The sequence below is a fragment of the Chenopodium album genome, chromosome 25 (genome assembly GCF_948465745.1).
Source record: "Chenopodium album chromosome 25, dcCheAlbu1.1, whole genome shotgun sequence".
In the NCBI taxonomy this organism is placed as follows: Eukaryota; Viridiplantae; Streptophyta; class Magnoliopsida; order Caryophyllales; family Amaranthaceae; genus Chenopodium; species Chenopodium album.
Window position 1 is genome coordinate 36,332,797 of NC_137858.1, and position 22,679 is coordinate 36,355,475.

The 22,679-nt window shown below is 35.9% G+C and overlaps 3 protein-coding genes across 4 annotated transcripts; 1 reads left to right on the plus strand and 2 right to left on the minus strand.

The window, feature by feature from the left end:
- The first annotated feature begins 10,452 nt into the window (after positions 1-10,452).
- Positions 10,453-12,318, plus strand: LOC145613099 (cysteine protease XCP2-like). The gene is made up of 4 exons (XM_081668155.1): positions 10,453-11,006; positions 11,114-11,349; positions 11,723-11,863; positions 11,951-12,318. Exons 1-4 carry the CDS (start codon positions 10,514-10,516, stop codon positions 12,164-12,166), a joined length of 1,086 nt encoding a protein of 361 aa, XP_081524281.1. The 5' UTR covers positions 10,453-10,513; the 3' UTR covers positions 12,167-12,318.
- A 106-nt stretch (positions 12,319-12,424) lies between these two features.
- On the minus strand, positions 12,425-15,122 carry LOC145613098 (putative inorganic phosphate transporter 1-9). The gene is made up of 2 exons (XM_081668154.1): positions 14,118-15,122; positions 12,425-13,625 (listed from the first exon to the last, which is right to left on the minus strand). Exons 1-2 carry the CDS (start codon positions 14,810-14,812, stop codon positions 12,698-12,700), a joined length of 1,623 nt encoding a protein of 540 aa, XP_081524280.1. The 5' UTR covers positions 14,813-15,122; the 3' UTR covers positions 12,425-12,697.
- Positions 15,123-16,787: 1,665 nt separating this feature from the next.
- Positions 16,788-21,133, minus strand: LOC145615471 (increased DNA methylation 3-like). 2 transcript variants are annotated; one of them, XM_081670545.1, is made up of 3 exons: positions 21,007-21,133; positions 17,856-18,072; positions 16,788-17,448 (listed from the first exon to the last, which is right to left on the minus strand). In XM_081670545.1, exons 2-3 carry the CDS (start codon positions 18,022-18,024, stop codon positions 17,159-17,161), a joined length of 459 nt encoding a protein of 152 aa, XP_081526671.1. In that variant the 5' UTR covers positions 18,025-18,072; positions 21,007-21,133; the 3' UTR covers positions 16,788-17,158. The 2 variants fall into 2 exon arrangements, with proteins under 2 accessions (XP_081526671.1, XP_081526672.1); XM_081670546.1 differs by lacking the exon at positions 21,007-21,133 and adding an exon at positions 18,437-18,451.
- Positions 21,134-22,679: the final 1,546 nt, after the last annotated feature.

Genomic DNA, 22,679 nt, shown 5'->3' on the forward strand with positions numbered 1-22,679 from the left:
AAGATTTTAGATAGCAAGGTGAGGAGCACAAGAAACAAAGATGTTAAGATAGTCAAGGTATTATGGTCAAACCATAAGTCGGAAGAAGCTACTTGGGAAGCAGAAGCCGACATGAGGAAGAGGTACCCTGAGTTATTTCCCGAGGTTAGTAGTCGAGTTACGGGGGCGTAACTCCTATTAAGGGGGGTAGAATGCGATAGAGTTTCGCGCTTTTTGCTCTTTATGTAATTTTAAGTTGTTTATTAGCCCATTTTAGGTTGTGCATGAGTCAATTTAAATTAATTTAAGTCGTTATACAAATTTTTTAGTCAAGAGTTTCGAGGTCGAAACTTCTTTTAAGGGGGGTAGACTGTAATACCCCTAATTTTTAAACCAATTTAATTATTATTAATTATAATTATTAAGCATAAGTATGTCTTATTTTGGATCTTATAATCTCGTTTATAAAAATGGACGAATAATTTTCCTATACGCTTATAAAATATTTTCTTAAGATGCTTAGATTATTAAATTATTAATTTTTCCTATAAACATATTACAACTTTCAAGTGGATTTTTAATAAGAAATTGTACATAATTTCCTAAACTCTAATTATAAAATTATCATTTTAAATATGAGCCTTATTTCATGAACATAGTTTGGGCAAGTAAGCCATTTATTCTAACCCATATGACTACTTACAAGCCCAATTGATATTTACAACCCAACTCATAATTTTAGCCAAAAAAAAAAAGGAAAAAGAAAATAAAATTTCATCCCCAATCACCCTTGACTACGTTCATCTTCTCCATTCCTCCATGAAAGCTTCATCAAGTTAGCTTTTTCCAACTAACACCTCTCCCAACTATAATTTCTGACTACATTCACTCACCCTCCACATGTAACTCATCAACTCCATCACCATTATCAAACTTGCTCCCAACCATTAGATTTCACCTCCAAATTAACCAATTGCAATTCAAAGTTTCACCTCCAAAAACAACCAATTGCAAATTAAAGTTACAACCTTTAATCTTATTTTAATCCCTAATTTTCCCTATAAATAGAGCAAGGATCTTGAACAAATTCATTAGCAAAGTATACTCCCAAATTTTCAGCAAATTGAAATACCCAAAACCCATTTTTTTCCCTCTTTCTCTCTCCTCCGCGCCACCACCAAACGCACCACCACCCCTGGCCGCACGCCACCAGCCGCGCCACCTCCACCTCGCCGGCGCACCGCTGCCACCTGCTGCCCAGCCAGCCGCACCACCCAACCCAACACCTCCTCAAAACCAACCTTCGTACTTCCTGTAAACACAAAAGAAAAAAAAAAGTGTTAAGCTTTTGTTTTCTAATTTACTTGATATAAAACCCACCAAAAATAAATCTTAAAAGTAAGTGGGCTCCTAAACACTTCTATTTTGGGCTAATTGATTGAAAACAATTATTATTACTTATATGCTACTATGTACTTGTACTACTACTTCTTACTTATTACTACTTATTACTACTACTACTACTACTACTACTACTACTATTATTATTATTATTATTATTATTACTACTATTATTATTATTATTATTGATTATTACTAAAAATTTATTTATAAAAGTATTAATTTTATAAAAAGGACGTAATTAATATTTAAGTTGTTCATGCACAACTAGATTAGAGTTTGTGTTCTATGTCTTTGGGTTTATTGTTGAAGAGTTATTGGTTATTGTAGGGGGAATTTCAAGTTCGTAATTAGGAGTTTCGTACTTGTGTGAAAAGATCAAGGTACGTATTCGTGGCTAGATCTTTAACTAATGTGATTTTATTCATAAATGTGTTTTATGTTTTAAATGATGAACTATGTTTGAATGTTGAACAATGACTTATGAATGTTTATAAAATAAATCGTGTAAGCTTGTTTTAATAAAAACGATTGTTTGATATTTAAATGCTTTATAAGCTTGGTTGTAAGCTTACTTGGTTTACTAAATTGTTTAAAAAGGAAATGTTATCATTTTAATCATCCCATATATGGGAATTGGAAGATTGATTTATCAAAGATGTTTATTGGATTTTCTTGACTCCCACTATGCGGAGATAAATGATAAGACTATGAGCTTTGTATGATCTAGTCTTTCCTCGAGTATAGACTATGTAAATGAGTTACTAGCTTGAGGGGTGTGCACACTTAGGTTGGGAAAATTGTTTATGAAATGGTTGATTATCAAACCCTTATTGGAAAATACTTTGGAGAATTATTAATTTTGGATGTTTTCCAAAATATGAAATCTTGTCTATGGAAAGTTTAAATAACCATGTTTTCATGAGAATTATATATTTCGAAAAAAAAATGTTAATCAACTAAATTAATTTACGTATTTAGCACTTATATGTACTTAGCATTTTGCTAACGCGTATTTCTCTTTTGTTTTGGCTTGGCCCTACTTATCATTTATGATGAGTAGATAGGTAATGACGACGAGTCAACGTGAGCTAAATGTTGCATCGGGGACGAAGGGCAAAATCACTTAGTCTAGATTCACTGTTATGAATTAGTATGAGTATCATGAAGATTTATGTTTCAAAAACTATTTCTATTTTCAATTAATTAATGAAAGCTAAGATGTATTTCTTCCGTTGCAAGTCTCTGTTTTTAAAAGCCTTACGTTATCACGTGGCGGTAATGCTCCTAAACTACTCTCTTAATTATATTAGTATCATTATTATTGGAGAGTAATTTGGGGGTGTTACATCACTTGTAGTTTTTTTAAACTAAATGTCCACCCCAATGTTCCAAGTATTATAGGACGAAGGGCAAATTTTACATATTGTTACCTTAGTGGCTAGTGTATACATACACATTAAGGGCAAATTTTACTTTCCAATATGATCCATTGCTAGAAATAATTGAAGAATAATCGGTCCGGAATTTAGTATATACTTATGTCAAAAATTATTCTGTGTTATACACAAATTGACTTGGAGGAATTATAAATTTGGAATTTGAAATCTTTTACTCTTAACCAAGCAATCAAGCATTGTCCACCCAAAAATACATAATAAGTAAAATTTATTAGGTTATCAAATAGATGTATATACAATTTCAAAGAAAAGGTTCAGTAAAAAGGTTTTAATCCATAAAAGGGTTTATTTGGCCTGATACCATGTCAAGAATGTGAATCCTTGGTTTGTATTTCAGTGTAATCACAGTATTTATACAACCTAAAGTAAGGGCTTAACATAGCCCGTTAACGACTAAATACAATATATACGGGCCTAGCTTAACAGCTTTCAAATAACCAACACAATAGCAAATAAATAAAATAAGTTTCCAAAATAATGTAAATGCTATAATTTGAATATATATATGAGCGGATGAGCCATGAAAAGAAATAGTTGTATAAGAATAAACCAAAAAAAAAAAAAAAAAAAAAAAAAAAAAAAAAAAAAAAAAATTACACTATGAACTTGCTAAAATTCTCTGAAAAGTAAAAAAAATGAAACAAAAATGGTATTCCTTGAGTTGTTGCCCCTCTTATTAAATGATCGACTATATCCTGGACCTGCCCCTCCACCGACCAACCTATTCTTCTTATTTTTTTTTTTTTTTTTTTTTTTTTTTTTTTTTTTGTATGAACTACTCCTATACTATGTATAACTAGATTGTGTATTGTATAATGTAATACTTCATATGAAGTTTGGAATATGATATTTAATTCGAATTATAAAAATAGTAATTTAAAAGTTATAAATTATAATACATTTAAATTATATGCCATATTATAAGTTTAATTCATACAAGAAATACACCTCCGTATATAAAATTACAAATCAACTCGAGAAACTTTAAATTCATTTTAGCTTATTACCATCTCTAGATTTACCAACCACTAGATTAAAGCAATAGTATACTTCGTATGTCATGTATAAAAAAATTCAATTACGAAACTATACATACAATAATCGGCCAAAATACTATCATGAAGACATGAACATAATTTTTCACATAATTTTTCTTGTACGGAGTACATTTTTAGCCTTACAGTCATTGGAGACCTTTAGCATAATTTGTACTCCGTACTTTTTTTTTTTTTTTTTTAAAGAACATTGATAGAATAATAGAAAATCTTAAATTAGTCAAATCTAAATAAAAACATCAACACATTGATAGAATGATACTATCAATAATAAATAGAAGTCAAATCTATATATGTTAAGTAGATGTGGCCTGTGGGGTTAGAAGAAATTGAATTTATCAGAAGAAAGCCAAAAAATGTGGAACCTCTACAATTATTTTAGTCCATTAAAATCTTTTTGTAAGATTTTATTGAGCTAAATGTCTTATACAGTAGTAATTACTCTTACTATTGTCATGAATTTTCGAGGAAGGTTCAAAATATAAACTTCATATAAAAACAATATATAAGTAGCAAGTCATATGAGACTAGAATAAAACATGTCTAGGATTGGGTCATACAATGGTTGTTCAAATGTTGGCTAATAAAATTAAGGGTAATGCTATATGTAGCCCTAAGGGCTATATATAAGCATTAAATATACTCTTGGAAATGGTATAAAATTAGGAATTCATGACAAAAACACGCGTAAATCAGTGTAATTAGTGTTTATATTTTCATGATTTCTTAACTTTTAACGATTTTCAAGGCTAAATTTAATGCTTATATGTAGCCCTAAGGGCTATGTATAGCATTTTCCTAAAATTAATAGTGTTTGATTTCGAATTCACCCGACGAATTATGTGATTTAAATTTACTCTTATCTTGGAGAAAGCAGATTTGAAATTTCAATGTATATAGTCATCATAAGCCATTAACCATGCAAATGAGTAAATGACATCTAATTTTAACATAATTTATGTTTAAAAATAAACCATACTCTATTTTCATAATTTTTTTAATTGTTATATGTATAATTTTATTTTTTATAGTTTCGAGATAGTCATGTAAAAAAATTTGAAATATATAGGTTTGAATACTGTTGATTCAAGACTCAAAAGCCTTAATCCCTAATATCAATGGAAATTACCAAAAAAAATTGGACTAAGGGCCTATTCTCTTCGGCTTAATTCCAGTTCATTTTAGTTCTGTTCAGTTCAGCTCCAATCAGTTCAGCTCCAATCAGTTCAGTTCAATTCCGTTCAGTTTAGCTCTTAATTTCCTTCTTTTATGAACAATTCGTTTCAGCTCTATTCAGTTCAGTTTAGCTCCAATCAGAATCAGAACAAGCTTTAAGTCAATATTTTTACATGTCAATTAAAGAATATTGTTATACTAATAATATTAAAATAACCAATACTCCTTTGTAAAAATCAAAATAGATTCGTGCATGCAATGCATTGCATATTTGCATGTTGATAAAAAAAATGATAAAAGGCGTTTGATTAGGTGAATCTTTTGAGAGTTGTTAGTGACGTAATAGTAGTTGTAGTAAATAATGAGCAGGAAAATTAATGATTATAATAATATGGCCAATGAATTAATTTCAAAAAGAGAGAAATTACTTGTAGTATCAAAAAGCACACGTGTGGTGGGGAAACCTTGTTTATTGCGTATGACGACAAGACATGTCATTGTAATTCATACTCACTTCACTATTGTAGTGCACTACTCTACTTAGTAGTGGTCTAGTGGACAGTGGCTAGTGAACTAGAGTAGTTTGTAGTCTGGTTGGTAGTGCAACATTTTTTTTTAAGGAGGTTTTACCATTTTCATCATACAAACTTTTATGGGGAATGTTTATGTAACGAAAGTTTTAGTTAAGGATTACCTCTTTGGGTGTTACAATATATGTAGGATAACGTACAAGATACCGGAAGATAATTGGTGTTTTTGCGCTTGTTATACTAATAAGCAATAAAACAGAAATAACTTATCTCTTGATGCGTGAACCAAACTGACAATAGCCGCGTCGTGGAGAACCACTGACCTAAAAGACGATTCCGCGCTACCTCCCGGTGCAGTAGACAATTGCGGTCGCCCTCCAGGATAAGCACGGCGCCGGAGTTTATGTGCACTCACAAACCCGACTGGAACTCAGAATACTTGCCCAGAAAACAGAACAGAAAGAACATGTGTTTAGATAAGTTTAGAGAAGAGAGAAGACTGATTGTGTTGTGTGTTTTGGCTAAGAAAACCACCGAATATTTATAGGGTGAAGAGGAAAAACGGAAAGCATGAAAGGTGGGAAGAATCTGGGCAAGAAAACGACCAGATTAATCTGGTCAGTCAACAACCGAGGCAAGAAACAAGGAATTAATCAGTCAGCTACAATCAAGGAATTAATGGCTGATTAATTCTCAACACAGTCAGAAAAGAATAAACCCAACAGACAAAAAGGAATATTCTGTTTAACAAAGAAAAGGGAAATAAAATTTCTCCAAAAAGATAACAAGGACCCACGCCCGCGCATCGCATTCCCCAAGACCCCAAGTCCCGAGGCCCGAGCCCGACCCGACCCGACCCGGCTCGGCTCGGCGCGCGCGCGCGCGTGTGTGTGTGTGGAGTAACACACACCTCCAACTCACTCAACTAAGTAGTGCTAAAGCACTACATTATAAAAACAAGGAAAAACCTTCCTCCCCAATCAATGTGGGACTTTTCCCCTTCCATTTATTTCTCTCTCTCTTTCCCTCTTATTTTTCCCAACACTCTTGTTTTATATCAAGAACTTCCAACAATCCCCCACAGGTTCGAAGATATGAAAAAGAAAGAAAGGAAAAATGAATTCTGGGCAAAACAAAACAATTGCATAAGTGTCAATGTCTCGCGACTTGAATTAACACATAGTGGACATCAAGCTATGATCCCTCACCTAACAAGTGACCTTCGTCTTGAACTCAATAGGGAGTTAGGGACCCGTCACTTTGAGCCACACAATTGAACATGTATAATATTCTGAAATTCCGCGAATAAAGATGACGCATTATACTGGCCATACGTCCAGCCTGGATGCTCATAGGTGCTCTAGAGTATAAGCCCACGAAATACTCATAGGAAGCGGCCACACTTCCACACCTAAGTAGGTGAACTCCATCAAGTGTGAGCTACAACACACCTCCAAAAATATGGATATGGGTTCATTAAGAGCCGTATGCTCAACCTCCTTCTCATATGTAGCTAAGCACAAAACAAACATCTAGAGATGGACAAATAAAATAAAAATGTGCTTCCGAATTATTACATAACGTTCCCCTTTGAACTCATAGTGAGTAGGAGTTCATTATTTCACAATTCATACAACGGGCTTTAGCCCCATCTCTTCCGATGTTTCCAAAACTAGTTTTTTACATAGGCCTTTAGTTAACGGATCCGCAATGTTCTTTTCGGACTTAACATAGTCCAGTGATATCACCCCTTCAGACAACAAGTTTCTGACGGCTTTATGCCTCAGACGGATGTGTCTCTTCTTCCCATTATAGGCATGGTTGTGTGCAACAGCAATAGCAGCTTGCGAATCACAATGAAGTGCAACTGAAGGAGCTGGCTTCCCCCACAGTGGAATATCTGCAAGCATGTTCCTCAACCATTCTGCCTCATGACCTGCCAATTCAAGAGCAATAAACTCAGATTCCATAGTAGACATAGCAGTACAAGATTGCTTACAAGATTTCCAGGATACGGCTCCACCCCCAAGGGTGAAGACATAGCCACTAGTGGAGTTAACTTCATCATTATCGGATACCCAGTTGGCATCACAAAAACCCTCCAAAACTCCAGGAAATTTGGAGTAGTGCAAACCCCAATTCATAGTACCCTTAAGGTACCTAAGCAACCTCCTTAGAGCAATCCAATGATCACTGCTTGGATTATGAGTGTACCTGCTCAACCTACTAACAGAATAAGCAATGTCAGGTCTAGTGTAGTTCATAAGAAACATAACACTACCAATAATTCTAGCATATTCAGACTGATTAACTGGATTACCATTATTTTTCTTTAAGTGGAAACTTGGGTCATAGGGAGTCTTAACTGGATCGACATTAAATGAGTCAAACTTTTTAAGAAGTTTTTCAACATAGTGTGACTGATTAAGACAGATGCCATTTGGAGTCCTCTTGATTTTTACTCCCAAAATCACATCTGCCTCACCCATGTCTTTCATTTCAAAATTCGAACTCAAAAACTGTTTTGTCTCATTTACACGATCCAAGTTAGTCCCAAAAATCAACATATCATCCACATAAAGACAAATGATTACACACCCATGACTATCATGCTTAAAATAAACACAAGAGTCACCTTCATTAACATGAAAACCATTACCAGTCATAGTCTTATCGAATTTGTCATGCCATTGCTTTGGAGCTTGTTTAAGCCCATACAATGACTTGACTAACTTACAAACCTTCTCCTCTTGTCCTGGAACAACGAACCCTTCAGGTTGGACCATGTAAATCTCCTCATCCAAGTCACCATTCAAAAATGCAGTTTTGACATCCATTTGATGAACAACAAGACCAAAAATGCAAGCAAGAGCAATTAAAGTCCTAATGGTTGCAATTTTAGTAACAGGGGAGTAAGTATCAAAATAATCAATGCCAAACTTTTGAGTAAAACCCCTTACCACTATCCTTGCCTTATACTTGTCTATGGATCCATCGGCCTTTAATTTTTTCCGAAAGATCCATTTACAAGTAATGGGCTTACAACCTCTAGGAAGTTCAACCAATTCCCAAGTGTTATTATTGAGAATTGATTGTAATTCACTATCAATTGCTTCTTTCCAAAATACAGCATCAACTGACCTCATTGCCTCATCATAGGTTCTTGGATCATCTTCCAAAACAAAAATATGCACAAAATCATCATCAATTAAGGAAGATTCAGATAAATAAGAAGTAATAAAATCAGGACCAAAACTATTTTCCTTTCTTGCCCTTTTGCTTCTCCTTGGCTCCAAAACAGAATCATCGTTAGTAATAGGAGCATTAGCAATAGGTAAACTAACAGAACTACTAGCATGCAATTCACTATCATTAGAAGGAGACATTTTCAAAGGAAAAATGTTCTCAAAGAACTCAGCATCTCTTGCTTCAATGATATGACTTTATAAGTCTCGTAACTTTGTTTGTTTTATATGTTTGATTATGCAGTATACTTTAGCTCAACAAGCTAAATGAGGAAATAATTATTCATGAACAAGAAGAGAACATTGAAATGATGTTAAACTAGCTAAAGAGTAAGATCTGAATTCTAAATTGATGAATTTGTTAACTTTGATTGATCCAACATTATATTGGGCTTTTGCATTGGTTTTACATGCTCCCTTCCTTAAATGAACCAAGTAAGCCCATCAACCCAGTAAGCACTCTTATATGTGGAATCATGGCCCGCATTGGTAGAATAAGTATAAATTTTTGTCTTGTTTTTCTTGAATCATTTATTTTTGTGTCCAAGAATGATTTGAATCGATTCTACTCATTTTAGTCTTGATTATTTTGTTTGGTTTGATTCCATTTTTCACATGTAATGCTTCTATGGTAATTATATTATGATGATAAAAAACGTAACTTTAGTTTTTCATTACAATCTAGGTCACTTAGGTCATGTAATATTTAGGTCCAAATCGAATTTAGGTCCTTAGGTAGTCCGTAGTATAGTTTAGTATAGGTCGATTTGCTGCATAGAATCACACAGAAAATATTTTGCTAGGTAAGTGAAAGAAATTGGCTATATCAAATGTATATTTGATGGAGGCGTCAAAAAAAAAAAACAACAACAACAACAACATATTAATATTTGATGGAGTACGTGTCGTATCTTTCCTCTATCCAAGAAACAACATATTTCACGATATTGCACTTACGATATAGAGAACAAACAATTGGTTAGGTGTTTGTGCATGACTATAGTTTATCAATAGACTTTTGGTCAATGTTCAATCTTCAAACAATTTATGCTCGAATCCTACCAGCCTCTTGTTCTAGTGGTAGAAAAGGTCCCTTCTTTCGTCTGTTCCCATCGTCGCACACATCTCTGCCTATGATAAGCTCGGGTTCATAGAATGAAAGAGGCAGCTCGATCAGGTTATCGAGCCCCATTATCCCCCATAACTAAAAAGCTAGAAAGATAATAAAAAAAATGTATGATGAATCCCTTTATTAGAAAAATGGTTCTTTTGGCTAAGTACTCATTAGAAGCACCGCGAATTCACCAGTCTAGCCTTACATTCTTTGTATACACTACAACTTTGCATACATCTAACACTATATTAGGAGACAATGCATGCCAAAACTAAGCTAACTTGGACTCAAAGTTTACTGTCAGAACTAAGCTTTAAGACTCCGTATACTACAAATACAATTTTGATCCGAATATCCAACTTTACTTGAAAGTAATATTATCTCACTAGAATAACCTTTAATATTACTATTAATTTGTGTTTTTTTTCGTGTATTATACAAATTACACCTACTAATTAGCAAGCTATATAAATTTAGCCCCGAATCCTCCAACTTCTCATCCTCATTTCTCACAATACATACAGTTCCTACAGCTTATTGAGTCTGTCTACAAATGGCTTTCGCCGCTTCCTCTAAATTTCTTCTCATCTCGCTATCAATCACGTTGTTAGCCTCTAGGTGTGCCATTGCTAGTAATGATCTTCTTCACGACGATCACCATTTCTCTATTGTGGGATACGGATCCCACGATTTATCTAGCATAGACAGGCTAATCAGGCTGTTTGAGTCATGGATTGAGAGACATGGCAAGATTTACCACAGCATTGAAGAGAAGTTGCATAGGTTTGAGGTGTTTAGGGACAACTTGGAGCACATTGATGAGACTAACAAGAAGGTTAAGAACTATTGGTTGGGCCTAAACGAGTTCGCTGACATGACTCATGAAGAGTTCAAGAAGAAGTATTTAGGCCTTAACGCCGAGCTACCTAAGAGTGGCAAGGCCTCTGGATTCAACTACAAAGATGTCCAATTCGAGGCCCTGCCTAAGTCTGTTGACTGGAGAAAGAAGGGTGCTGTTACTCCTGTCAAAAACCAAGGCAATTGTGGTGGGTATTTCCTTCTTTAATTCATCTTATTTAGTTGGTTTATGATACAGCAGAAATACCATACTGTCAAATGTCTGCTCACAGAGGAAAATAACTTGTTACTACAGGTAGTTGCTGGGCATTTTCGACAGTGGCTGCAGTAGAAGGAATCAACCAGATTGTGACAGGGAACTTGACTTCACTTTCGGAGCAAGAATTGATCGATTGTGACAACACTTACAACAACGGATGCAATGGAGGTCTTATGGACTATGCTTTCCAATACATCATGGGTAACAATGGACTTCACAAAGAAGATGACTACCCTTACCTTATGGAGGAAGGCACTTGTGATAACAAGAAGGTATGCATTATAGTTGTATACAATATTGCACCCTCAATAACAAGAAAATCAAGGAGTAAAAAAATTAGATTCATTGTACAAGCTGTATCATATAACCTTACAAAATTTCAAAATCAAACAATTAAACTGACAAGGTAACACCAAATATGTGTTAAGTTTTTTTATGATGATATTTTATTTGAAGTTGCAATGGTCAAATTTGTTATTTTCCTTGAAGCTGCCTTGAATGTTATTATCAGTTAACAAAGTCCCTACCATATACAAGTCTGATAACCTCGGAATACCACATGGTTGAATTGGACTGTTTTTGGTCCTCTGCATCAAAATGATATCCTAAAATGACCATATACATGTTTGAATAATTTGTTATCAGGAAGTCAATGAAGTGGTCACCATTGATGGCTATCATGATGTACCAGCCAACGACGATGCAAGCCTTGTCAAAGCACTGGCCCATCAGCCTATCAGTGTAGCTATCGAGGCCTCTGGCAGAGACTTCCAGTTCTACAGCGGGGTAACTAAATAAAATCAAATCAAACCAAATTTCTAGCAATAACTTGTTAGCTTAATATTGTCTGACCCTTTTATTGATTATTTATAGGGTATTTTTGATGGACACTGTGGAACTGCCTTGGATCACGGAGTTGCAGCAGTCGGGTATGGATCAGCCAAGGGCATGGATTACATTATAGTGAAGAATTCTTGGGGAAGCAAATGGGGAGAGAAGGGATTCATCAGGATGAAGAGGAATACTGGGAAGCCAGAAGGTACTTGTGGTATCAACAAGATGGCTTCTTACCCTACTAAAACCAAGTAATCAATTAGTTTTCCTGCCAAATACAGGAAATTATCTATGACTAATCAATCGTCTTGTGTATTTCATGCTACTTGTTTCGTTTAAATTTCATTTGACATTGTAATTTCTTTGTAATTCAAGTTTACTTAATAAGAAAAACAAGCATTTATTTATATTGGTGCCCTACTTCTCTTTTAATAACCTTTCCATTTTAAAGCTAAGCTCATATAAGAGCACATAAGTTCAAATAAGGGTCAATAAATAAGATTAGACAAGGAATACAAAGGTGAAAAGTTGAAAACAATGAAGCATATCTATACTTTGCTGTTGTATCATCTTCATTGCATATCCATCCATCGTCGATGGTTGTATTCAATGGGACTATGCATCAAAATGAGATGTCATCACCAAATCGCTAGATTACATATTATGAATAACATGAATGGTAACAGTTCTCTTGACTATTCATATTTCCTATCTAAAAAAAAATAAAAGAAATAGAAAAAAGCACCTAATGGAGAAAGCAGGGCACTACTAGACTCGAATTAATAATTAAGCAGGAAGTAGAACTTGGCTAGGAGGGTGTAATTGAGCACTAGACTCGTCGTGAGGCCTAACCAATTCATTGTCTTCGTTGATCTCATTCAAGCAACTTTCTATTTCGTTCTCTTCCAACGACCTTCCTTTAGTCTCAGGAGTAAAGAAATAAGTCACTACAGCTCCAATAAGAGAAATCACACCCAAAATGATCAAGGAACGACCAATCTTTCCAGTCCCTTTGTTGCCTTTCTCCTTATCTTCATCTTCAGATACCCACAAAAACGCAACTGAGCCAATAATTGCACCCACTTTTCCAGCAGCCCCAGAAAACCCATGGCATGTTGCCCGAAACCTTGCAGGGAAAAGCTCAGCAGGAACAATGAAAGTGGTGGTATTTGGGCCGAAGTTGGAGAAGAAGAATACAAAGCCATAGAGGAACATGAAACCTATGTTACCTTTCAAAAGAACATTAGAAGTCACTCCGATGGCAAATAAGAAAACAGCAACAAGAGTGAAACCCATCATTTGAATTACCCTTCTCCCAATTCGATCAATAAAAAAGACGGTAGCCCAGTATCCAGGGATCACCGAGCATACTGTTATGATTGCCTGAAGCCTAGCTACATAGTATGCGTCTTGAAAAGCATTATTTTTCTTGTTTTCATCCGCTGGAAGGAAGGGCTTGTATATGTGAGACTGGAAGAGGGTGCTGCTGTAGAAGACTATGTCAAGTAGGAACCATGTGGCAGCACAGGAGAAGAGATGGTGGCCATGAAGGTGAAGAAATTGCTTCGAGAAAAACGGATAAGTGGAGGGAGGTTCCAGGGATGAGGAGGGAGGGGGTGTAGCCTCATCTACTATTTGGGTCATTTGGACATCCAGGACCTTCTCCATGTCCTTTGCTGCTTGTATCACATTGTGCTCCACCAAGGCCGTGTACCTAATTCATTATAGCATATGTTTTTCAATCAAGAGGTGATCTCAAGTCTATTTTGCGGCCTTAATATTTAAGCTACTACTATCACACAGAGGTACTTTCTACTGGAGTATTCACCCGCCTAAAAAATTAGGTAAGCAACTTCCTCCATTCGATAGTAAATTGAAGTTCACATTCACTCTATTATTGCCAATCAAACAACTGCACATATATACTTCGTATATACTTCCCAAGCAATCATAAATCAGCAAAACAGCTACTCAATGAGCGAACTGTTGGCTTAAGCAAGATGTACATGGGAATGATGGGATAAATAGGAGTTTCGTGTAAACGAAAATTTCACAGTTGTGAAACTTGACATGTTAATATTGATGTAGCAAGATGTTTCAATTAACAGAAAATTTCGCAGTTGTGAAACTTGACATGTTAATAATAATCCAACATAAATAAATAATAAGATCAGATTTTAGGTATAAGTTGATTAGAGGTGGATACCTGGCGGTTTCAGGCATCATCATACGCCAATAGAAAGTTATTGCAGCAGGGATGGCACCAAGCATAAGTATGATCCGCCATGCCAAATCAACCGCCAAAGCATGCGACTTGTGATCTTTTGAGGCGTTAGTGGTCTTATTAAAGATAGCACAGACAGTCATTATCACCATGGAGCTAAACAATATCCCAAACCCCTGCATGGAGAACACGGCTGCAATAAACGCTCCACGAGTCTTCTTGTTAGCAAACTCGGACATGATGGTAGCAGAAAGAGGATAATCCCCACCAATTCCTACTCCAAGGAGGAACCTAAAGAAGGCTAAGCTAAGAAAGACGCACGTCTTAGATTTACAAATAGAAAAACCACACCCAAAGGAAGATAAAACCATGAGGACAAGAGCCAAGCCGTAGACTTTTCTACGGCCAATCCGGTCCCCAAGGATACCAAATACAAGCTGGCCGAGGGCAGTGCCAAGGAGAGCGACAGCTACCATGGCGGATATGACAGCAGCAGGGATGTGAAACTTCGGTGTTTGTTTGGGGTAGTAGACATGGCCAAGGAGGATGGTAATAGGAGGAATGCAAAAGAGATCATAGGCATCAGAGAAAAGGCCCATCCCAGCAATAATAATGGCCTTGAAGTGGTAATATTGTGTCTTAGCTGTGTCTAAAGCTGATAAAACTTTCAGCCCCATGCTTTAATTCGATATTAACACTATATTATAGTTTAAATTATATATGATTTGATGATCAACCAATATCGGAGAAGAGGAAAAAGAAAGCAAGAAAAATAAAATTAAGTTGGAAGGTGCTCTTCTAAATTGAGTGATGAAGATGACAGATTGACAATGAAGTTTTCTTAATCTAATGTTAAATATGTGATTAATATATAATCAAGATTTTTCAAAGGATTTGAGGGTAGACTTTGAATTTGACTTGTTTGATTAGTTGTTAGTCCTCTCTCTCTCCTGCAATGGACAGTAGGAGATATCCTACTACAATGGTTGACTCTTATCTCAAATGGTTTTTTAATAATAATATTAAGTACTCCTTTTTAATTTCTTTAGAGAATTTGGCTCGTGTTTCTCTAATGTGATCAATTTATAAAAAAAAAAGGAAAAAAAAAAGAGAGAGAGAGAGAGAAAGGACAACTGAGATATTTCTCCCAGGAAAGCAAAAGTTGTAATCGACTCTTGTTTGTAGTAAATCCTCAATGAGTTTTGTGAAACTAGAGTGACTTTTCTATTTCAAGGAGTGACTTTTCCCAACGTATTTTGTAAAGATAAACATAAAAGTAATACTCTATACTTCACACTTAAGTTTTGGTGTAGGGTGTAATGTATTTTTCAAGTTCTCCATGAGCTCAGTTTCTAATCAGCTAAATCGAAGCTGGTGGCGCTATGCTACTCCAGAAAGGGCGTAAGGCAGTCTACCGTCATCTCACGTACATGACTGCTAGGAAAAGCATATACGGAGTAATTCGTTCATTGGCTGAGGAAGTTGCTTTGAGTCTTCAAAAAAAACGTCAAAGCAAGCCCTGAACATTGTCAATTCAACTGTGTACTGTATAACTCTTGAATTCTAGTATCAATCGGGCAGTATCAATCGGGCATACCCTACTTCATGGAAAATGAGGAATACTATTGAACCTCTACAAGATTTAAATTGTAACATGAGGGCAATGAACTTTTTAGGTAAATGATCATCTTCCTATTCATTTTTGGTAAAATTATTGCCTCTCTTCTGCTGTTCTGCACAGACCTAAAATTTCTATTGAATGACAAACAAACCAAAAAAATAATCAACCACGATAATAAATTATAAATCTATATCGAATAAGAAAATAAATTACTACATTCCACAAAACAAATTCATGCTATTGGGAGCATCTTATGCTGCACATATACGAGTGTGAAACTGGTATCTCAGTGGATTTCAAAATTCACCCCTCTAGGCCTCTACATACATCTGTGCTTGCACACACATCGGTCTAGTATCACCTCTCTCGATGATCTTGAGTGGAACATTACTATTGTTGACGATCTTCCATTATTTTCTACATAAATTGGATTGCATTCTCAATTTTCATGGGAATATAATCTATGTAAAAAAAATGGACAAATATTTGGTTACTTAAAAGTGTGAATATCATCTATCATAATACGTCATGAAATTAACCACCGTTTCAGGTGATTTTGTTAGTATCGCTAATACAATAATACTAATCAAAGGTAGGCTCGATAAGTTATAGTCTCTTCCCAAGACACAACAAATGGAAAGGGAAAGGTGCTGAAAAGTCTACAGCCTCCCGTTCATCAATCCACGATAGCTGAAGCCTGAAGGTAGTGTAGTCAGGGGGAACCCACTTCACATGTGGATCAGTTTGTCTGCTTGCTTAGTTGTGTTTTAGCGATTGGTAAGCAGATATAGGAAAGCAGAGGAGAGGCTGAGCAGGGAAAAGGGGCTTGCATTTACCTTACTATTCTTCCTGACACCAAAAGGATTTAGTTCATTTAAGGAAAATGAATACACAAACACTTTCCTTTCCCAATTTCATATGCAAGATAAGGAAAAATAGTTGCCTCTCTTGCTTACCCTCCAAATTTTTCATCCAAACATATTGTCAAGAGATGACTCAATCAAATTGAGATCCACTACATCTTACCGAAATAAACAAAGTTTTTCATGTAACTGACACAAAAGTCATGAGAAGGGAACAATATGAAACCCAATCACATTACATCACTAATTCTAATACCAAACCATTAACCATAGCCAAGCATCTATAATTAGCTCCAAGCAAAAATTAAACTGCAATAATTTAGCCAAGGCCCACCAGGTCATGAGTTGTGTACAATACAATTAAGAGTCAAATACCCAAGACCAGTCCGCAAGTTTGTCACATCATTTAGCAACACTATCAACTAGTATCCAGCTAATCTATCGACTAGTTGGACTGTGCTAATCCGGTAAACTAACAGAATACATACCTTTACATGCACATTCAGCAGCTACTACACAGAATTGAGGAGCGGTTCAGCTCACGCAGGAATTGCAGGATCAAACTGATTACCACAAGGGGGTACACCAGGTGCCTTGTATTTCATCACAACTCCCTCCAGGATACCATCTGATCTGAAAGTGGGTGAGAATAACCTTGGGTCAACTGGACCAGGCAACTTGAAAGAGATGGAGAATGGTCCAGGTGGGCTCAACTGTGACAAGTTCAGGTGGTACACAGTTTTAGGATTCTTTTTAGCTAGTTCTCCCCCTGTTATGTTTCCTTGAAGATGAACCTTCCCATCACGTTCAATCTCACAGCTCAAGTCACCTGCACAATATACAGCACAAGTGGCTTTCAATATCATGACTACCATATGATTTAATCCAATTGGTTTTTTTTTTTTTTTTTTTTCAAAGTTTTGAAATGACTAATGCACAACAGTTACCAATGACCCAATTCAATGCAAAAAGATAAATTTGTTAGCTATGTGCCTATGTCAGCAGGTTCGTCATTCCTCAACTTAATGGATTTTGATCAGGACACCAACCAAGTGACAAGTCAAATTCAGATTCTGATCTTAAATTTAAATGAGTCAGGTTCAGAAATTTAGGTCCGCACATTTCAGATTATATAGAGAGATCTTGAGTACTTGACCACGATGCCAATCCATTTTAATCTAACTGCCAGCTCAACACTTCCTTATAAGAGTGAACAAAGGTAAAGGATAGACTTACAATTGTCCTTTCTAACACCAGGAAGTGCAACTCGAAACAAGTAAGCTGATTCACTTATTCCAATGTCAACATGACCAATAGGAGGTCCAGCTGTTCCATCTCGAGCTGTTCCAGTTAGAATAACTTGGGTTGTGTCCATTGTGGATTCAAGTGTAGGGTTCTCTCCCATATCAACTCCACCAACTTTAGTAGCTACGAATTTATACTAAATTTGCACCTGCGAAGTGTAACCAAGCAATATCAAACCATCAATCCCAAATTGAATTTTATCAATGATAACTGGCCAGTTAACTACACTTGAAACAAAGTTGGAGACTGAAAGAAGACACATTTAAAACATCATTCACATGTCAAGAAGCAAGGATATTAAATCAAACAGGGTTGACAAAAAGTTAACTTGAAAATTGAAACAAAGCTGGTGACTGAAAGAAGACAAAATTAAAACATCTTTCACATGTCAAGAAGCAAGGTTTTTAATTTAACAGGGTTAACAAATAGTTAAATCATTACTTTAAACTTTTAAAGCATGGTGTACATAGTTGTATACACAAAGCAAAGTATGATATAAAGCAAATAAGCACCTGTGAACTGTTTTCTCATGACCTCCACACTCTCCTAATCGTCCTCCTTTGTCTTTCTAATAAGCAGATGTTAAGGCACTCAATGTTCTGGGCCAAAAGATGAATGATAAACAATGCATATTCATCCATAGACAAATTTTACACGCATTTAGGAGAATAATTTTTCTTCCAGGAGGTAGCAAGTGAGGAACATATGTCCTAAATCGATCGTTGGAAAAGATCTCGGCAAATGTTAGTTTACAAACTAGAAATTCAGAAGATAGAGTTTATAGCATGAAAAGTCTGTAGAGAGAAAATCTTGACTTCACATGTATGTCAATCTCATCCAGTTCTCCATAACCTAGCATCCTTAGAAATGTTTATCATAGATGACTGTTTAGTCATTAATTCACCAACACTAAAACAACTTTGGTGCAGAAGCCCCACAACTATTACATCTAGAGCTAAAGTTCTTCAAACCAACAAAAACCAAACTCTCTCAAGGGAAGCGACATCATTAAACCAAGTGCGGCTTTACTATTATGGGAGCCCTGTGCGATAAATATGAAATTGGGCACTTGATTCATAATTGAAGCAATACTAAATCTTCTTCTTCGCCTTGAACGCCTTAATTATAAATAGTTTTTTTATTAAAAATAAGAAAAATACATCTCAGATATACCAAAAAATTAAATAGTGTGGGAATTAGATAGGGAAGAAACATATGATGCACATAATAGAAACATAAAAGAGGAAAAGGCTGGCAATGGCATTTGGAGAAAAGAAGCATAACTGTTAAGTAAGCATAGTAGTTGGATCCTTTCAAAGCACCTCCTACGGATTCGAACTCACACCCTTAATAATCAGTTTAACTGGCATTTGCGTGCATATCATTGCGTCAACCCTGAGTACTTATTTTCTTGCTGCAATCATTAGTATCAAACCTATGATTGGAGGCCCTTTTTTTGGGTCCTGCAGTTGCTATGATTACAGGTCCGAAGCCAGCCCTGCATTTATTCCCCTCAAGTTCTTGAAATGAACCTATTCAATAGCTATATTTTTCCTTAAACAGGTAAATTTTAGGTGCAACTTTATGAGAACATGGGTATTGTCAATACTATGGTCAAATGAGATAAAATTGAAAGGAATAGCATATGATGCTTACAGTGAAACCCCACAATAGTATGTCAATAATCAACCAAATATGAACATAGGCATTGTGATCTAATGAGTGACAAAAAGTTTGGAATTCACCATGACACATGACTATCTCTAAAGCTAACATATATTGAACAAAATATGCATTAAAAAAGGCTAATACATCATCAAAACTCAAAAGGCTAAAGAAACAAGTTTCTGCATGGCTTTTCTCCAGAAGATTCACATATAATAGCTTAATTAAAATCCCTCATCTCAATCAATCTATCATCAACACTTCAAGAAGACCTAAGCAAAAACCCTAGTTGTGTGCCTGTGTATATAATCTTCATTCCACTACCACTCAATAATGAGAAGCTAAATCTTTAAAACCCTATTTACACATATTTTAATAAATGTTGGGCAATATAACCCACATTTTCTCTAAACAAATTGTTGGCAAATGCATAAGTCTCTCAATTAATAGAAGCTTAATTATTATTGAAGTTAATAGAAAGGAGTATGTATTTGAATTAGATCAAGATGCCATTTTTTAGGGGTGCATATGATGAAAAACCAACTTGATAGTATTATTATTTACATGAATAAGCATATCTTACAAATTAGTAAAGTAGCAACATGCCATCTTATAAGATGGATAAATTGTTTAGAAATTAGGACATAGTCCTGCCTATGCTTTAGACAATCCAAAATACAACAACAACAACAAAGCCTTGATCTCAAAAGGATTTGTGGTAGGCTGACATGAACCGTCATTCAAAACAGTCGGTCCAAATGCAAGATATGAGCAAAAGTTAACGCGTATTAATACAAGCTTCAAAAGCTAGTGTCGTTCCTTTTAGGGCTCACAACACTAATCATACCTCGCTAATGAAATTCTCACTAGCATAAAACCCTTTGACATCAATTTTACAATTAACAAATTCAAAATTCAACAAATTGATCTAAGATTAAAATTCACACCACAAACACAAATCATCACAATAACCTGTAAATTAGAACCTTCCTTCCACATTCAACAATGAGCAAAATAAAATAAACATAATTTCTTGCAAAAGGTCCATTTTTATAGTTCCATTCCAACATTAAAGGGTTCTACAACGCACTAGAAACCAAGTTTGACTCAATTATCAAATTAATCTCCAAAATCCACATTGAATTCTGCTATCTTATAAATATAAAAAGCAAAACTCCAGTAACAAAATTGCTCGTTATAATCTTTCATAACTTCGGTAATTATAAATAATACTTCAATAATAGATCATAGAAGAACCCTAATTTGACTATACTGGAAATTAAATGAACGATAACCCTGCATTTCACAATCTAACTACCTTTTCAAGCCATATTAGCCTGGGAATGGGTTTGTGCACTAAATTGTGAAATTGAATTTTGTAGATAAAGAAATTGAAAATAAAAGAAGAGATATTAACCTGAGAAGGCTCTTCAATGGAGGGGAGAAAGCTCGGAAGGCGTTTCAATGGAGAATTCAGAGTACGCTGCACTTCAATGGAGGAGAGAGAAAGGAGTGCAGCGTAAAAGTGAAAGGGCTCAAAGGAGAAATAAAACAGTGGGTGAAAATCAGGTGGGTAATTAATAATTAATGTTATGGAAAGGAAAATTTGGATTTTGGTACCTCGAATATGGGGGTAATTGAATTTTAGTATCCATCTAAAATTTTATTTTAAATTAGTACCTTCAAAAACACAAAACTGTAGATTTCAGTACCTCTGTCCATGTTCCGTTAAGTTTTCCGTTAGTGGGGCTCATTTTTAATTATTTAATAATTTAATTTATTAAAAAAAAAAGAAAAAACATTTTATAAAAAAAAACTTAAAAAAAAAAAAAAAAAAAAAAAAAATGAAAAATCCCTAACTCTTAACCAGCCACCACCGGCGCCAACCCCTACCGCCGTCACCCATCCCAATTGACACCCTGGACCCACGAAGTCAGCCGGCCGACCTTCCTCGAACCACGAAACCAGCCGTCCGACCACCCTCAGCTCGATCGACCTTCGAAACGAGCCCAATTGTACCCTAACAACCACGGCGCTTTGTGGGTTTTGGTATGGGTGTGGGTTGGGGTTTCGGCAGTTCGGCGACGGTTTTGGGTAAGGGAGAGGAAAACTGCGGCGGTGGTGGGTTGATTTGTTGCTATCGGCTTCTCGCTGGGCTAGTTTAGGTGGTTCGACGGTGGTTTGGAGTCGGAAGATGACGATGGGGGCTCTCTCGCTGGTTTGGGTTGGGGTCTGGGTAGTTCGGCGACGACTTCGGGTCGAGGAGACAACGATGGGGCTGGCTGGGTAGTGGTGGCCACCATTGCGCTAGGGTTCCGGGGAAGGGGAAAACAGGGAGGGAAAGGGAAAGGGAAAGGGTGGGTTGGGGTGTCGCGGCCAGGAACGAGGAAGGGAGGGAAGATGGTGGTGGTTGCGCTGGTGCCAGGGAAGGGGAAAACAGGGAGGGAAAGGGAAGGGGTGGCCGGCGCCGGTGCCAGGGGAATTCGGCCACCAACAGTCGGCGCCGGCGCTGGTGGCAGTGGCTGCTTTTATTATTATTTTTTTTTTAAGTTTTTTTTTTTATAAAATGTTTTTTCCTTTTTTTTTTAATAAATTAAATTATTAAATAATTAAAAATGGGCCCCACTAACGGAAAACTTAACGGAACTAGACGGAGGTACTGAAACCTATAGTTTTGTCATTTTGGAGGTACTAATTTAAAATAAAATTTTAGATGGGTACTAAAATTCAATTACCCCCATTTTTGAGGTACTAAAATTCAAATTTTCCTTATGGAAACTTGGAAAGTAATTAACGCTTTTTTTTTTTACTCTGTATATAGAATTGATTTGACACATCAATAGGTTGTGGCCTTGTTGGTGTAGTGGTGATTGGGTTGCACTTCGGGTGTTCGCCCGTATAAGCATCGACGCCCGCTAGAGTTCCAAGTTAGTGACCTGGTTAAGGTGAAGTTACTGCCCCAACAATTTAAAGTCTTCCGCAAGGTGTACAAGGGTCTTGTGTCTGTTGTGCGGAATTATGAAGACCCGTTCCCGGTCATAAGAAAGGTCAAGAAAGTCAGCTATAAGCTTGAGTTATCGCCTAAGCTCA

Excerpts from the sequence above, each read along its gene's own strand:
- LOC145613099 (XM_081668155.1), top strand. The coding sequence starts at position 10,514 with ATGGCTTTCGCCGCTTCCTCTAAATTTCTTCTCATCTCGCTATCAATC. Across the intron at positions 11,007-11,113 it reads CAAAAACCAAGGCAATTGTG|GTAGTTGCTGGGCATTTTCG; the intron begins GTGGGTATTTCC and ends TTGTTACTACAG. Across the intron at positions 11,350-11,722 it reads GCACTTGTGATAACAAGAAG|GAAGTCAATGAAGTGGTCAC; the intron begins GTATGCATTATA and ends ATTTGTTATCAG.
- LOC145615471 (XM_081670545.1), bottom strand. The coding sequence starts at position 18,024 with ATGGGAGAGAACCCTACACTTGAATCCACAATGGACACAACCCAAGTT. Across the intron at positions 17,449-17,855 it reads TGGTGTTAGAAAGGACAATT|GTGACTTGAGCTGTGAGATT; the intron begins GTAAGTCTATCC and ends TATATTGTGCAG.
- LOC145613098 (XM_081668154.1), bottom strand. The coding sequence starts at position 14,812 with ATGGGGCTGAAAGTTTTATCAGCTTTAGACACAGCTAAGACACAATAT. Across the intron at positions 13,626-14,117 it reads ATGATGCCTGAAACCGCCAG|GTACACGGCCTTGGTGGAGC; the intron begins GTATCCACCTCT and ends ATAATGAATTAG.